We start from the raw sequence: 14,838 nt of genomic DNA, 5'->3' as shown, positions 1-14,838 counted from the left end.
ACACGAATGGACGCGAAAAACGATTCAAATTACACGACGAATGGAATTTTTTCATGCCAATAACTAAAATAATATTTTAATGATTACATAATTTTTTGGATGTGCGGATATATTCAGAACGTAAGATATGTGCGAAAATGCAAACTTATACACTTTTTGACGCTTTTAGTCCCTGTTGATCAAATAAGTTTATTTTTGCGCACCAAACACCTCTAAGCCTATTTCTAAGCTATGTAAAGGATATTTAGGGCATGTTTAACTTATGATCATATTTCGTAAGGTTCGATATCATACGAATCGATAGACTTTTGCAATTCGACGCAAATAGTCCCTCAAATGCGTAAACTTGAGTATATAGTCGTTTAATAGCATTGAAGCCTTATCTAATCTATATTAGGCATTCTTGAAAGTATTATTAAACATCACGATGCTTCAGGTTCGTAGAAAGGTCATTCAGAGGTATAATTAAACATATTAACGCTTTTAACCCTTCATTGCGCAAACTTTCAATTAATTACGCAAACGGCTACACTCGATCAACAAGTGGCTCGTTTGTAAATATAAATACCGTAAAAGGTTATTTAGAGACTTATCTTAAGCTTGATAACACTTTCAGTCCTTTCATAATCAAAGTTTTCGACTTTTCGAAAAAATTAGTCCCTTAAATTCAACGTTTGACTTTATTACGGTTTATTACACATGTCAATACATCATTGGACGTGACTTTACAAGGTGTTACATTCTTTTAGAGCAAAACTTCCATTGTGTTTTGAGAATCGGTAATCCCATCTCATACCGTTTACACACTCTATAACGCCAACGTTACCAGGAACTTCTTTGAGTAAATGATTGTTTGCAAAGTTTTGTGGTATTATCTGTTGAGTTCAAGTATTTAAGTATTTGCAAGTGTTATATGTGAATTAATTGTTAACAATAAAACTTTAAAAAATGGTTTTAATGTAATAATCTTACCAAGATTTTGGAATTAAGAGAATCCAAATATTTATAAAAAGACATCTTCCAAGATATGATGCTTCTGGTTAAAAATCAAAGAAAAAATGAGACAATGTATTTTATCAGATATTTCATTATTTATAAAGGAATTTAGAGAATAAATTTTAAAGTTTGGTGATGGTCTGCTTGGTGAAGAAAATGATGGTGAGATTGATATTGAAATACTAGATGATTTACTTATTCATGACCAAGTCAATCATATTTCTTCTCTCATTTCATTTATATATCCAGACATGAATAAGTTTTTGTGGGATTTAATGTATTTCCAACAAAGAGCAATTCTTGTTCCAACTAATGAAGTGGTGGATTCAATAAATAAAGAGTTGTTAGAGAGTCTGCCTGGTGAAGAAAAGGTTTATTTTAGTTCAGATAGTTTATGCCAATCAGAGGAAGAATCAGAGCTTAATATGGCATTGTTTCCTCTTGATGTGTTAAAAAATCTTCGTTTATCTGGTTTACCTAACCATAAATTAGTGCTGAAACTTGGTGCTCCAGTGATGTTACTCAGAAACATTGATCAGGCAAATGGATTGTGCAATGGTACACGTTTACAAGTCACGAGGCTCGGAAAAGTTGTGACTGAAGCAAAAATTATCACAGGGACTAATATAGGCCATCATACTTTGATTTCAAGACTGAAGATGACACCTTCTGATAAAAGAATACCAGTGAAGATTTCTCGAAGACAATTTCCACTTTCACTGTGTTTTGCTATGACAATAAATAAAAGTCAAGAACAATCATTGGAGCGTGTTGGTTTATATCTTCCACGTCCAGTGTTTAGTCATGGCCAGCTCTATGATGCCGTATCTAGAGTAAAAAGTAGGAAGGGGTTGAAAATTTTGATTTGTGATAAAGAGAAACGAGTCTGTACAACACTACTAATGTGGTTTACAAAGAAGTTTTACAAAATCTATGATGATACTAAACATCTGTCAACCTGGCAACGTCTGTTAGGTATAATGTAGGAACTGTTGTTAGAAAATGTTTGTTGGAAAGCAATACAACTTTTTGAAAGCATCTGATACTTGCTCTGCATTAAGCCTATCCTGAGAACACATGTTGTGAAAAATGTTTATATCTGGCGTTGTAGTAACAAGTTTGCAGCTCTCATTTTTAATGAGAGTACTAAATTCTTTGTTAATAACATTATTCTCTTAACATCTGTTTACTAACCTTTGTAATTTCTGTTGACTGATCTTTTTAACATGGGTTGACTAACATCTGATAGTTACTGTCTATCCATATGGTAAGCTCTGTTGGAGATAATGGATGACAGTTTTTAGGAAAGTCTGTTGGAAAGCAACAGAAGTTTTTAACAGTTAAGAGACAATAGTGGTTTGCTATCAACATAATGGAATTGCTGTTGAATAAATCTATTGACCATTAATTTATATCAATTTTGTAAATCTGCACTTATTATTTTTATACTCTCTGTCAATATGTGTTATGCATGGTTTTCTAAGAAACAACCCGTGTTTGCACACGGGTCTTACCGCTAGTCTACTATAATAAAGGAAATCAATTTTTGGACACGTGTCATTCATTGAAAGTATCCTCAAATCTATACTTATCTTATATTAAATAAATAAATAATAACTTAATATTAAATCTTATCATACTTTAATAAAATATTATCCTCAAATCTAAATGTTAATTTAATATATTTTTAAAACAAATACCTCTCTTTCCTACTTATCTTATATGAAATATATAAATAATAAATTAATATTAAATGTTATCCTAATTTATTAGAAATATAACCTTTTTATTATTTGGTATACAAAATTATATTTATTCAACAAGTGTAAAATGCGGGGTTTTGAAAAATATAACTTTTTTTGTTATTAACTATACAAAGTTACTTTATATAACCCGTGTAATACACGAAGTTTTTAAAGATATAACTTTTTATCATTTGCTATGTAAAATTAGATTTATTCAACACGTATAATACACGAGTTTTTTAAGGATATAATGTTTTTATTATTTGGTAGATTTTTCAACCCGACTATGCACGAGTTTTTTAAAGATACTACGTTTTAAATATTTAATATACAAAATTACATTTATTTAGTATGTGTAATACATATGGTTTTTAAAGATACAACTTTTTTTTTTATTATTTGATATATAAAATTACATTTATTTAACCCGTACAATATACGAGGTTTATAAAAATATAACTTTTTAATATTTAATATATAAAATTACATTTATTCAACCCGTGTAATACATGGGGTTCTAACCTAGTTTTCCTATATTTATATTCGTTTAACAAATCACAAATGTATAAAATACGAAACATGTATAAAATACGAAACCTTTTTCTTGAAATATTTTTTCAATAGAAAAATCTCACAACTACAACTGACATCAGCCCAAAATTATTATTTTATTTATTTCAACAATATTTATTACACATACAACGTATCAGAAAAACCACACACAATGACACAAACTTCAAATAATAAATAAGAAATGAAAAATGGTACAAACTATGAGATCCTATCAAAATATTCCTTCCAACTTTCACCATTACATGATGAAAAATTCATTAACAAACTCTTAAAATTCACAAACAGCCCCCACACTATTAACATATGTCGAAACCCTCTTCCCCTGTTACTTACACCGTAAAACACTAAAACCTCACAAATCCAGGCTTCGAAGCAAGCATTTCCATACAAATTTTAACTTTCCAATTCTATTTTCGAATCAATCTTGACTTCAAAGTTCTTAAGATTAACAAATTATATTGAATGTATTATCAGGTAGTAAGCATAACTATCATCATATTGAATGTGTAATCAGGTAGTAAGCATAACTGTCATCATATTGAATGTGTAATCACGTAACAATTTATATCAATTGTATTCATGTACCCTGTAAAAAAATTAAAAATTTAAAAAACTATAGCAATATAAATTAAAGAGAATAAAATACTCATTAAGACGAAATAAGTTTACGAGTCAACAACATTAGGATTTTGCTATAATTCCCTTATTTCAGAAGGTTTCTTACACTTCATACAAATTGAATCTCTTGTAAATAACCAGGAGTAGGATCAAATACAAACCACATTTTGCATATAAACTGTAAGAACCATTTAAAAAGTGTTACATGACATCCAACCAATTATAGAGAAATGGTAAAATAATATTCTAAATAATATCAATTATATTGAATTTCCTATAAATATGCTAACAAACAACTAATTCTTTATTTTGATCTTTCTTTTATTTTCAATGTGCTGATTAATAAAGTGCTGATATCATTCAAATATGTGCTAAAATCAATTATGTTGTTTAATTTTCATGTGCTAATATAATTCAAAAGTGCTACTTTTATATATGTATTGTTTTGCTATGTGCTAATTTAACTTTTTTTTCAGTGCTCGAATCTGTTCTTACGGTTTGTAGAATAAACGAGTTGGTGCGAACCCGCACATTACAGCGGGATGTTGTAAATATGGTTTGTACCAGAACCAACCCCTAAATAACCCGTCCAAGAGTATTTATCGTAGGAGAGGGAAACTTTTCAACACATAATAATAAACCTTTAATAATACGAAATGAAAAATGGTACAAACTATAAGATCCAAACAAAATATTCCTTCCAACGTCCACCATTTATATCATGAAAAACTCATAATACAACACTCTTTAATAGTTTAACTTCACAAATAACCCCCATACTATTGACACACGTCAAATCTCCCCCCTTCCCCTGTAACGTCCACTGTAAAACCTCACAAATTCAGGCTTCCAAGCAAACATTTCCGTACCAATTTTGACTTTCCATTTCCATTTCGTACCAATTTTGACTTCACAGCCTTCAAAACTAGGTCAAAATTGGGCTTCGGAACCAGCTTCACCGGCGATTATCTGACCGGCGGTGATGCTGTAATAACCGGAATACAATTAATAAATGTCGACGGAGCGGTTAATTCCGAGCGGTTATTTGCAATCGCACAACGGCTCTCAGTTTCGCCGTTGTTCGTCTTTTTGTTCGGAACATAACCGAATCTTCGATGAATTACCTAAGGCTACCATTTTATCGGTTTCTCGACCCGACGTTAGTGATATTGGACCGTTGCTTCTGTCTTACACGATTCAGATCGAGTATAAACAGGTAGGTAAATGTTATTGTTTGTTTCGCCTGTGGGGAGATGATACACATTGTAATAATTGCTCCACTGTTAGCTATTAATCGGATTGAAATTTTATATAGCTTTCCAAACTTATGTGTATATATACACATACACACACAAAGTTTTTCAAGATTTTATAGATAATTTTTCAAGCTTATAAGTCGGATTGGACCGGTTTTGACTGCGTTTGACCGATTACCGATTTTAGGTTAGACTAGGTGAAATTTAATCGGTAATCGATTACTGATTAATCCTGATTTTTACAACACTGGTGATACAGTGGTAAAATATCGGATATCGGTCAAGGACTGATATTTGAAATATAGGTTACCTCGGTGAGATATCGGTGGGATATCGGTAATTTTAATATAATGCAGAATTTGATATATATAGCAATTTAACACCAATAATTCAGTGATATATCAGTGATATATCGGTTATATCGGTTAGATATCGGTGATATCGGTCAAATATCGGTGATATATCGGTTATATCGGCCAAATATAGGTCAATATCGCCGATAATATCGGTACCGATATTGACACCGATATTTTACTAAGGGACCGATATTACTGATATATCACCGATATTAACTGCATGTGATTAAGTAGTTAGACCATGTGTAGTGGGGCATTATGGGGCATTATAGGGCAAAAAAACGCCCCCTTCTCCATTACATAGGGCATTATAGGGCATTATAGGGCAAAGAAAAATGGGTTTGGCGTTTTAATGAAAACGCCTAAATGAATTGTGGAAGGTTTGAATGGGTTTGACTAGCCAATGAGAAAATAGTTTTTTTTTTTTTTTTTTTTTGTTTAATGATTGGTAGGGCATTATAGGGCATTATCCCACTACACCACTTTTGTTATAATGCCCAAGTGTGACTAGGATGCCACATGTCATATAATGCCCCATGGCGGGGGCATTATAAATTGCTACCACTACACATGGTCTTAGTGTGTGGTAATGCTTTAATGCTTGATTGGTTGTTGTTGATTTGTTTGGGTGGTGGATCATGTGGGAGAGAGAGATACAGTTGTCAGTTATTGAAAGTTTTTATTTTGTGGATAATGAGTTAATTATATGTGATTAATAATCAGTTAAAGGACATGATGCATATTTGATCATGGAAATACTAGATTGATTACATGTGAAGAATGTGGTGATATGGACATTTGGCATGATTGTTAGGTCTCAGTTTCATGGAATTTATATCATAATTCTTAAGTTCTGTACACAGATAACCTTAAAAGTTATTATTCTTTAAGAAAAAAAATGATGTACGTCCCTAAAAAGGTGAGGGAAATATTAGAATTTGTGGATGTTATGTTTTGGCTTTACTATTACGGACTTAAATCGTCTTGAATTCATTCACGATAACCGTAATAAGAATCTTTCACATTAGGTGATATGTCTCATGAGTTTCTAAATTTGGATAAGATATTGGGCAAGATTTTAGGCGTCTCATGCACATATGTTTATATTGTCGGTCATTAAGTTTTTGGATATCTGTTGGAGAATTTAGAAGCAAGATTTAGTGGTAGTATGAAGCACAAAAAGAAGTAAGGCATGTGTAAGATGAACTCTGTAGGAGCCCATTGACAACATTTTAAATGAATTATGAATATATAGTTTCCGGCATCAACTTCTATTTCTTTATCTTCAACACTGTTCTCTGTGGTGTATATTATTTCCTTTTGTAGCATGAATGGATGTTTAAATAGCTAATCATATTTACTTTAACAGTTCAAGTGGTGCTTGCTAAAGAAGGCGTCACAAGTTATCTACTTACACTTTGCGTTAAAGAAACGTGCGATAGTTGAGGAAATTCATGAGAAGCAAGGACAGGTTCTTATCGTGAACTTCTATACTGAATGTTGTTTTGTTTGTAATTTAAATTCCTTATTTTTAAGCACCCGGGAAATTCTTTTCATAACTTTTTTATCTTTATGGTTTGTTCTTTTCTGAACATCAAAGGTTAAAGATTGGCTCCAACACATAGGAATAGGAGATCAAACATCAGTAGTGCATGATCATGATGAACCTGACGATGGAGCTATTCCTGTGCATAATGATGATAGCGTTAAAAAGAGGTAACTATGTACTTGGAAGCTTTACTCCAAGCGCTTTTTCGGTAAACAAAATTTCTTAAAAGACATAATTTTTTGTTATAGGGGTAAGTGGTAACAGGTCGGTTGGCTCGTTCTAACCATTTGACATGTTCACTTATTATTTTAAAAATTGTTTATGTTATATTTGAGATAAAGCATAAGTATATAACCAGCATTGAGCTTACCATATTGGCCAATACAGATCTGTCCCAACGAGGGCTGCTCTATCAATTATCAGGCCATCAATCGGGAGGTCAACGGTTTCTGAGAAAGCAAAAGTTGCAATGCAGAATTATCTTAATCACTTCCTTGGAAACATAGATATTGTGAATTCTCGTGAGGTACGTATAAACTGTTTCTGTTAGGATCCTTAATATGGTGTTGCAATCTTAAAGCTCTTCAATTGTGGGTCCACTTAGTTTCCTTTTTTGTTCAACATTTGTGATACTACTATAACTTGGGTCAGGTCTGCCAATTTCTGGAGGTCTCTAAGTTATCATTTTCTCCAGAGTACGGTCCAAAGTTGAAAGAGGACTACGTTTTGGTTCAACATTTAAATCATATTCAAAGAGATGATGCAAATGTAGGATGTTTCATGTGTTGTTGCAGGAATAATTGGCAAAAGGTTAGTTTTTGGATGATAAGTTCTCTTTAAACAAACAAACAAACAAACGTTTTATGTTTTTTGTGCAGGTTTGGGCAGTATTAAAGCCTGGATTTTTGGCGTTACTAAAAGATCCTTTTGACACGAAGCTCTTAGATATCATTGTTTTTGATGTGCTACCGCCTTCAGATGGAGATAAAAAGGATCAAGTGCTTTTGGCAGCGGAAGTAAAGGAAAGAAATCCCCTGCGTTATGCATTCAAGGTCTTCCTCAGTTTTCTTATAATTCTATTTCGTGTAAAACCTTCTTATTGTTATTGTTGTTGTTATTATTATTATTATTATTATTATTGTTAATGTTGTTGTTGTTATTATTATTATTATTATTATTATTATTATTATTATTATTATTATTGTTGTTGTTGTTGTTGTTGTTGTTGTTGTTGTTGTTGTTGTTGTTGTTGTTATTATTGTTATCATTTTTTCTTTCATTCCATACTTTAGCTTCCTTCTTTTATTGTTTTATTTGGATATATGAGCAAATTCAGTAACCTTACACCCTTTCTTCTATATTTGCAATTCTGTTAAAGATGATATTCACTTATAGTTAATGTAATTCCATTAAATCATATATGAGATGAGAATACTTGGTATTTATTTATTTTTAAATGGTATATATTATTTGCGGTTATTGTCTTGTTTCTCTTTATTCTCTTATTGATGTTTGAAAACCTTGATTCTTGATAGGTTACGTGTGGGAATCGAAGTACAAAGATAAGAAGTACAAGTAGTGCAAAAGTCAGAGATTGGATATCCGCCATTTACAATGCAAGTCAAAAACCAACTGCAGGTTGGTGCAATCCACATCGTTTTGGTTCGTTTGCTCCTCAAAGGGGTTTGACTGATGACGGTAGTCAAGCTCAATGGTTCGTAGATGGACAAGTGGCATTTGAAGCAATTGCTTTAGCAATAGCAAATGCAAAATCAGAGGTACACCATGTCTTTACTACACGACTCCTTTATAAGAAAATCTGATTATTGATAGAGCCTTTCATGTAGATCTATGTTACGGGATGGTGGCTCTGCCCAGAGCTATATTTAAAGCGTCCATTTCATGCAAATGGTGCTTCTCGTCTTGATGCGCTATTTGAAGCTAAAGCCAAGGAAGGTGTGAAGGTACAACGGTTATTTTACATATACATAACATATATATAGGGGATAGATCAAATGAGAACTAGTTTTAGTGTGAGAACTCGACTTGCAAAGATTTTTTTCAAAATTTATTTTCACCAATTTTTTTTTTTAATTTACCTTTTCAAAAAAAAAAAAAAAAAAACCCCGTAGGGCACTTTTTATGGTGGGGCAGAATGACCAAAACATTGTCACTACAGTGATTTACGCCACCGTAAATGATGCTTACAGGTCGAGAAAAAACTAGCTCGTAAAATTTGTTTTTTCGGTTTTTTTTTTTTATTTTTTTTACATGTGTTAGTTAGATGTTACTCTACCTTTGTGCAAAATATAGTTGAAAAACACACACTGGAGGGAGGAGTTCCTGCGTTTCTCTCAGTTTTAGGGTGTTCTCGCATGAACCTGATCCTACATATATATACACACACATAACCAAATTTAAGTAGGCAACCGCATAACCGCCTCTTTTGATCTCTCCCACTAAATATGGTAACCATTGTGTCAAGTGTTTACGCGGTTCTCTACTTAAAATTGGTTCTGTATTGAACGTGCCGCTTTGTGTGTGTATATATATGTGTGTGTGCGAGCACGTGCATATTTAACAGTAAGTACTATGTGAAAGCAAGCTGTGATTGGAACTGTTTTGAACAACTTTCTTGTAGATATACATTCTTCTCTATAAGGAGGTAGCAATTGCTTTAAAAATAAATAGTTTATACAGTCAGAAAAAGCTTCTTCAGATTCACGAGAATGTGAAAGTGTTGCGCTATCCTGACCACTTTGCTGCCGGCATCTACTTGTGGTATGCATTATACTAATTTTACATTGCTCATCCATATCAATAACACTGATATTACATATACAGTAATAATCTTACATTGATTCATGTATCTTGTTTTGGTCATAATCGGTCAAAATGCAGGTCACACCATGAAAAAATAGTAGTTGTTGATCACCAAATTTGCTTTCTAGGGGGATTGGATTTATGCTTTGGTCGGTATGACACTATTGAACACAATGTCGGTGATCGTCCCCCTTTCATATGGCCTGGAAAAGACTATTATAACCCCAGGTAAATCCTCATTCAGTTATTCGATCTCGAGTACTTCACGAGCGTCTCAACTCGTTTACATCCATACATCCAAAGACTCTCTCAACCTATTTTTTTTAATGCAGCTTATCTGCTTCTAGTTATTTAATATCATATAAGAAAAAAATCATTAGACTTGTCCTTTATATGTTCAGGGAATCTGAACCGAATTCTTGGGTAGACACGATGGCTGATGAATTAGACCGCAGAAAGTATCCTCGAATGCCATGGCATGATGTTCACTGTGCTCTTTGGGGACCTCCTTGTCGAGATGTAGCACGTCACTTTGTCCAACGCTGGAATCATGCTAAGGTGCAACTTATTACAACTTACTACAAAAATGATTTAAAATGGTTGTTTGATAAGTGCTGAGAATGGACAGTACGAATTACTGAAAACTACATGTTTTATATATATATATATATATATTTTGAGTAAAATGCCGTTTACCTGAGGTTTGGCCAGTTTTGCGACTTTCGTCCAAAGGTTTGTTTTTCCGCATCTGGATCCAAAAGGTTTGAATTTTTTCCATTTTCTTCTGGCTCGTTAACTCCATCCGTTTTTCTCCGTTAAGTCAGGGGTATTTCCGTCTCTTTTGTTAACTTAAAGGGCAATTTAGTCTTTTTCAGGGGTGTTTGGTCTTTCTACATAAAGTGAAAAAGACTGAATTGCCCTATAAGTTAACAAAAAGACTGAAATACCCCCCGACTTAACGGAGAAAAATGGACAGAGTTAACGAGCCAGATGGAAATGACAAGATTTCAAACCTTTTGGATCCAGATGTGGAAAGACAAACCTTTGGACGAAAGTCGCAAAACTGGCCAAACCTCAGGGACGAAAATGGCATTTTACTCTTTTTTTAGTCACATAAAGATGAGTTTCTTTCCCTAATACGTTACAATGTTATCCAGAGAAACAAAGCACCAAACGAACAAACGATACCACTACTAATGCCACAGCAACACATGGTTCTTCCGCACTACATGGGAAGAAGCGAGGAGTTAGACATTGGAAGTAAGCCTATCGATGGAAACCCGACAGGCATGACACAGGATTCATTTTCCTATGAGTCATCTTCACAAGATATACAGTTCCTTTTACCTCAAGAAGCTGATGACGTATACTCTGAAAATGTCAATAATAAGTTGAATGAGCTGGATCTGAGAAACCATCTTGATCAGTCACATGATGAACATGTAAACCATGCTATGCAAACAGCAGATTCAGCAGTTGATTTTGATTTGTTGGACCCTAAGTGTGAAAATAGCATGGGGACAACTAGTATTGGATCTGACATGTCGGATGAGGGGTGTGAGAGTCAAGAGGTTTCTACAAGTGATATTTCGCAAATCGGTCCCCGTACTTCTTGCTCTTGCCAGGTTAACCATTATATTGAATTCATGTCTATATAATGAAAAGAGTTACATAGCATACCTTGCATTGAATCATGTTTCTGATGTATGGTTTTCAGGTTATCAGAAGTGTCTGCCAGTGGTCTGGTGGAACGAGTCAAACAGAAGACAGCATTCATAAAGCGTATTGTTCTCTTATTGAAAATGCAGAAAAGTTCATATACATCGAGGTAAGCCTTGGGATATATTATTTGTAATTATAATGACACCAATATGGGTCCTATACGTCTTTATCTTCGGTGGATATCTATATTAGAGAACACGCTATCAAATTTAAAGTTTAAGGGCCTATGTTGTAAGTGTCAACTACAACAAGATATTGACCATAGGACCCATAATGGTCAATCACAGCAATATGTGTACAACACTACAAGTCAACTCCTTTTCTTTTATTTAAATATTCTGAAGAGCACATTATGATCTACATCTCTAAAGCTGAACTTTCTATGTTTGTTGTTGTTTCCTTCCAGAATCAGTTTTTCATTTCTGGCCTCTCAGATGACGATGTCATACAAAATCGTGTATTGGAAGCTTTATACAGACGTATCCTGCGTGCGCATAAAGAGGAAACGTGCTTTAGAGTTATCATCGTCATACCACTCTTACCAGGATTCCAGGTATACCTCTTACCTATAAATAGGTCAATTTGGGCTTCGTTTTATTTTTGACGGGTCAAACAGGTCAAATGGATCGAAATATATCCAAAGTCACTAAGCCTTCTTATTTCTTTTATTTAATAAAAATTTATATTATTATAACCAGAATTTTATTTGTGTAACACACTAATAGTTTGTAAAATAAAAAATAGTGGATACAAAAAATTGTTTGCGGTTGCTCTATCAGACCCGACCCATTTTGAACATTGGCTTAAAGCAGTAACGAATAAACAGGGGCGTCTAGATGATGGTGGGGCTGCAACAGTGAGAGCTATAATGCATTGGCAGTACCGAACCATTTCCAGAGGACACAACTCGATACTACACAATCTCAATGCACTTCTTGGTCCTAAAACAGAGGATTATATATCATTTTATGGCCTCAGGACGTATGGCAGACTTGGTGATGATGGTCCCATTGTTACAAGTCAGGTAATGAAATGTTTTTGTGTTGTTGGGTAATTAATTTATGCAGTGAGAATGAAATGATAATATCTTCTGTTTTATTATTTTTCATGCAGGTGTATGTGCATAGTAAAGTGATGATTGTGGATGACCGTATCACGTTAATTGGATCATCCAACATAAATGACAGGAGTTTGCTTGGGCATAGGGATTCTGAGGTGCAATTTTAGATTTACATTTTACGGTCATAGTGCTTTTTTTAACTATTCAAAATAAACAATGTTATATTGAAGAAAACACTCTTTTTGCTAAGACAAATTTCTGCATCAGATTGGGGTTCTTATTGAAGATAGAGAATTTACCGAATCAATGATGAATGGAGAATCTTGGAGTGCCGGGAAATTCGCTAATAGTCTCCGGCTTTCTCTATGGTCTGAACATCTTGGTCTTCACAGTGAAGAGGTTAGTGCCATTTTACCTACTTAAAAAGGGTAATAAACATCTTTTTTTTTTTTTCCATCAAGCCTCTTCATTCTGTTTCAGATAAGTTGTATTAGAGACCCCGTAGCTGACAGCACATACAAAGATTTGTGGTTAGCAACTGCAAAGGTAAAAAATCATGGAACAAAAACACATAATAATTTCTTTGTTTATTTTTTTTTTTTCATTTGATCTTCAAGTGATAATGTTAATGTTTGGCAGGAAAACTCCCAAATTTATCAGGATGTGTTTTCTTGCATCCCCAATGATTCTATACACTCCAGGTACAAATAAATATATATCTATTCGTGACTTTTTTGGCCAAACTTTAGAGTAAATAAAAAAATAAAACCTAGTAAATCATTCCTGAAAAACAACAATATTATTATTAAAAATAATCTTATTTTTTAATTAAATATAATGCACTAAATTTTGATGAATAGTTTAAAGTTTGTCTGGTCAACCTATGTATAACAAGATTATCCATTTTGACCCGTTTCACAACGTTCTCATTTTACCATCTCCAACTCCACCTGTTATTTATTAACTTCGGTATAATACAGATATGCTTTCCGACAAAGTATGAATTCTTGGAAAGAGAAATTTGGGCATACAACCATTGATTTAGGCGTAGCTCCTGAGAAGCTTGAGGGGAACATTCCACCAATGGAGATGATGAAAAGAGTAAGAGGGTTTCTTGTTTCGTTTCCGTTACAGTTCATGTGCTATGAAGATTTAAGACCAATGTTCAGTGAGACCGAGTTCTATGCATCTCCTCAGGTCTTTTATTAGGTGGCCTCGATTAGGAAGAAATGTACATGAATCATATAGTCTTTACAAAGTCACAGTAATTGTAATTTATATTTTTATTTTTCATTTTTCATTTTGTGTTATCAGTGTAGATCATTGATTTTGGGTTGAAATAAGTGTAAATGTGAAACTCATTTGTTGGCACAGCCTAAGAATAAAAGCAGTCGGTGTACATATATGTTGATCTTGATGTCCGGTATCTTTTATCCTCGTGTTACCCCGTAAGTAATAAGAAGGCACTATTGATATGGGTTGTTTCTAAAAAATTTGCTCTGTGAACATTTAGGTGTGACAATTTCTGGCAAGGCACATATCTAACACGTAATTCATAGGTTCGAGTCTAATTCGAGTCTAGAAGAATAGTGTGATAAAATTCTTGTTGCTGCTTCATCGCTTCCATTATGCTTTTTAATGATGCCAATTATGTTCTTATTTCCATGATGCAGCCACTCAACGTAGCAATCTCCTCTCATGATCCTTTACTTTTTTTAATCTCTTGATCTTGGTCGGTGATAATTGTTGCCATTATTGCAAGTGATTAATTGCTTCAGTCCACATATATCTGATGAGGAAATGTTGGGGTATCAACATGGGATTCACGAATCATCATCATCATACTCAGAAAATCCCATCAATAGCAAAGTTAAGGTAGGATCTGAGAAAGGTAAGATGTAGACAATCTTCCCTCTACCCCGTAGGAATAGAGAGACTGCTTCCAGTGAGACGACCCACGGCTCGATAGTAGTTTTGCATCAAGCCTTGGACATAAGACACATAACACTCAACAACCGGGACAAAGACTTGATTAGTGCATGTACCCTTTTGTCTTTCGGCTAACAACGCCACCACATGATGCTTGGATAACCATCCGCCGCTTTTAACGTTATTTTCACAAAAAATTAGTAAAATAACA

At 33.7% G+C, this 14,838-nt stretch overlaps 2 protein-coding genes across 2 annotated transcripts; both read left to right on the top strand.

Annotated features, from left to right (window-relative positions):
* Positions 1-1,247: 1,247 nt before the first annotated feature.
* On the top strand, positions 1,248-1,982 carry LOC110881600 (ATP-dependent DNA helicase PIF1-like). Its single transcript, XM_022129814.1, has one exon. It carries the CDS (start codon positions 1,248-1,250, stop codon positions 1,980-1,982), a length of 735 nt encoding a protein of 244 aa, XP_021985506.1.
* Positions 1,983-4,644: 2,662 nt separating this feature from the next.
* Positions 4,645-14,115, top strand: LOC110884979 (phospholipase D zeta 1). The gene is made up of 20 exons (XM_022132658.2): positions 4,645-5,148; positions 6,914-7,015; positions 7,145-7,260; positions 7,481-7,619; positions 7,745-7,903; positions 7,972-8,145; positions 8,629-8,871; positions 8,941-9,057; positions 9,735-9,874; positions 9,995-10,144; positions 10,318-10,474; positions 11,074-11,541; positions 11,634-11,744; positions 12,045-12,191; positions 12,465-12,662; positions 12,752-12,853; positions 12,966-13,097; positions 13,179-13,244; positions 13,338-13,399; positions 13,679-14,115. The coding sequence occupies exons 1-20, from the start codon at positions 4,945-4,947 to the stop codon at positions 13,905-13,907; spliced, it is 3,216 nt and encodes a 1,071-aa protein (XP_021988350.1). The 5' UTR covers positions 4,645-4,944; the 3' UTR covers positions 13,908-14,115.
* The last annotated feature ends 723 nt before the right edge of the window (positions 14,116-14,838 follow it).

This window comes from Helianthus annuus, chromosome 10 (genome assembly GCF_002127325.2).
Source record: "Helianthus annuus cultivar XRQ/B chromosome 10, HanXRQr2.0-SUNRISE, whole genome shotgun sequence".
NCBI lineage: Eukaryota > Viridiplantae > Streptophyta > Magnoliopsida > Asterales > Asteraceae > Helianthus > Helianthus annuus.
The sequence above is the reverse complement of the archived record's forward strand: the minus strand, read 5'-3'. Positions and strand labels throughout refer to the sequence as shown.

Excerpts from the sequence above, each read along its gene's own strand:
- LOC110881600 (XM_022129814.1), top strand. The coding sequence starts at position 1,248 with ATGAATAAGTTTTTGTGGGATTTAATGTATTTCCAACAAAGAGCAATT.
- LOC110884979 (XM_022132658.2), top strand. The coding sequence starts at position 4,945 with ATGTCGACGGAGCGGTTAATTCCGAGCGGTTATTTGCAATCGCACAAC. Across the intron at positions 9,058-9,734 it reads AAGCCAAGGAAGGTGTGAAG|ATATACATTCTTCTCTATAA; the intron begins GTACAACGGTTA and ends ACTTTCTTGTAG. Across the intron at positions 9,875-9,994 it reads GCTGCCGGCATCTACTTGTG|GTCACACCATGAAAAAATAG; the intron begins GTATGCATTATA and ends GTCAAAATGCAG.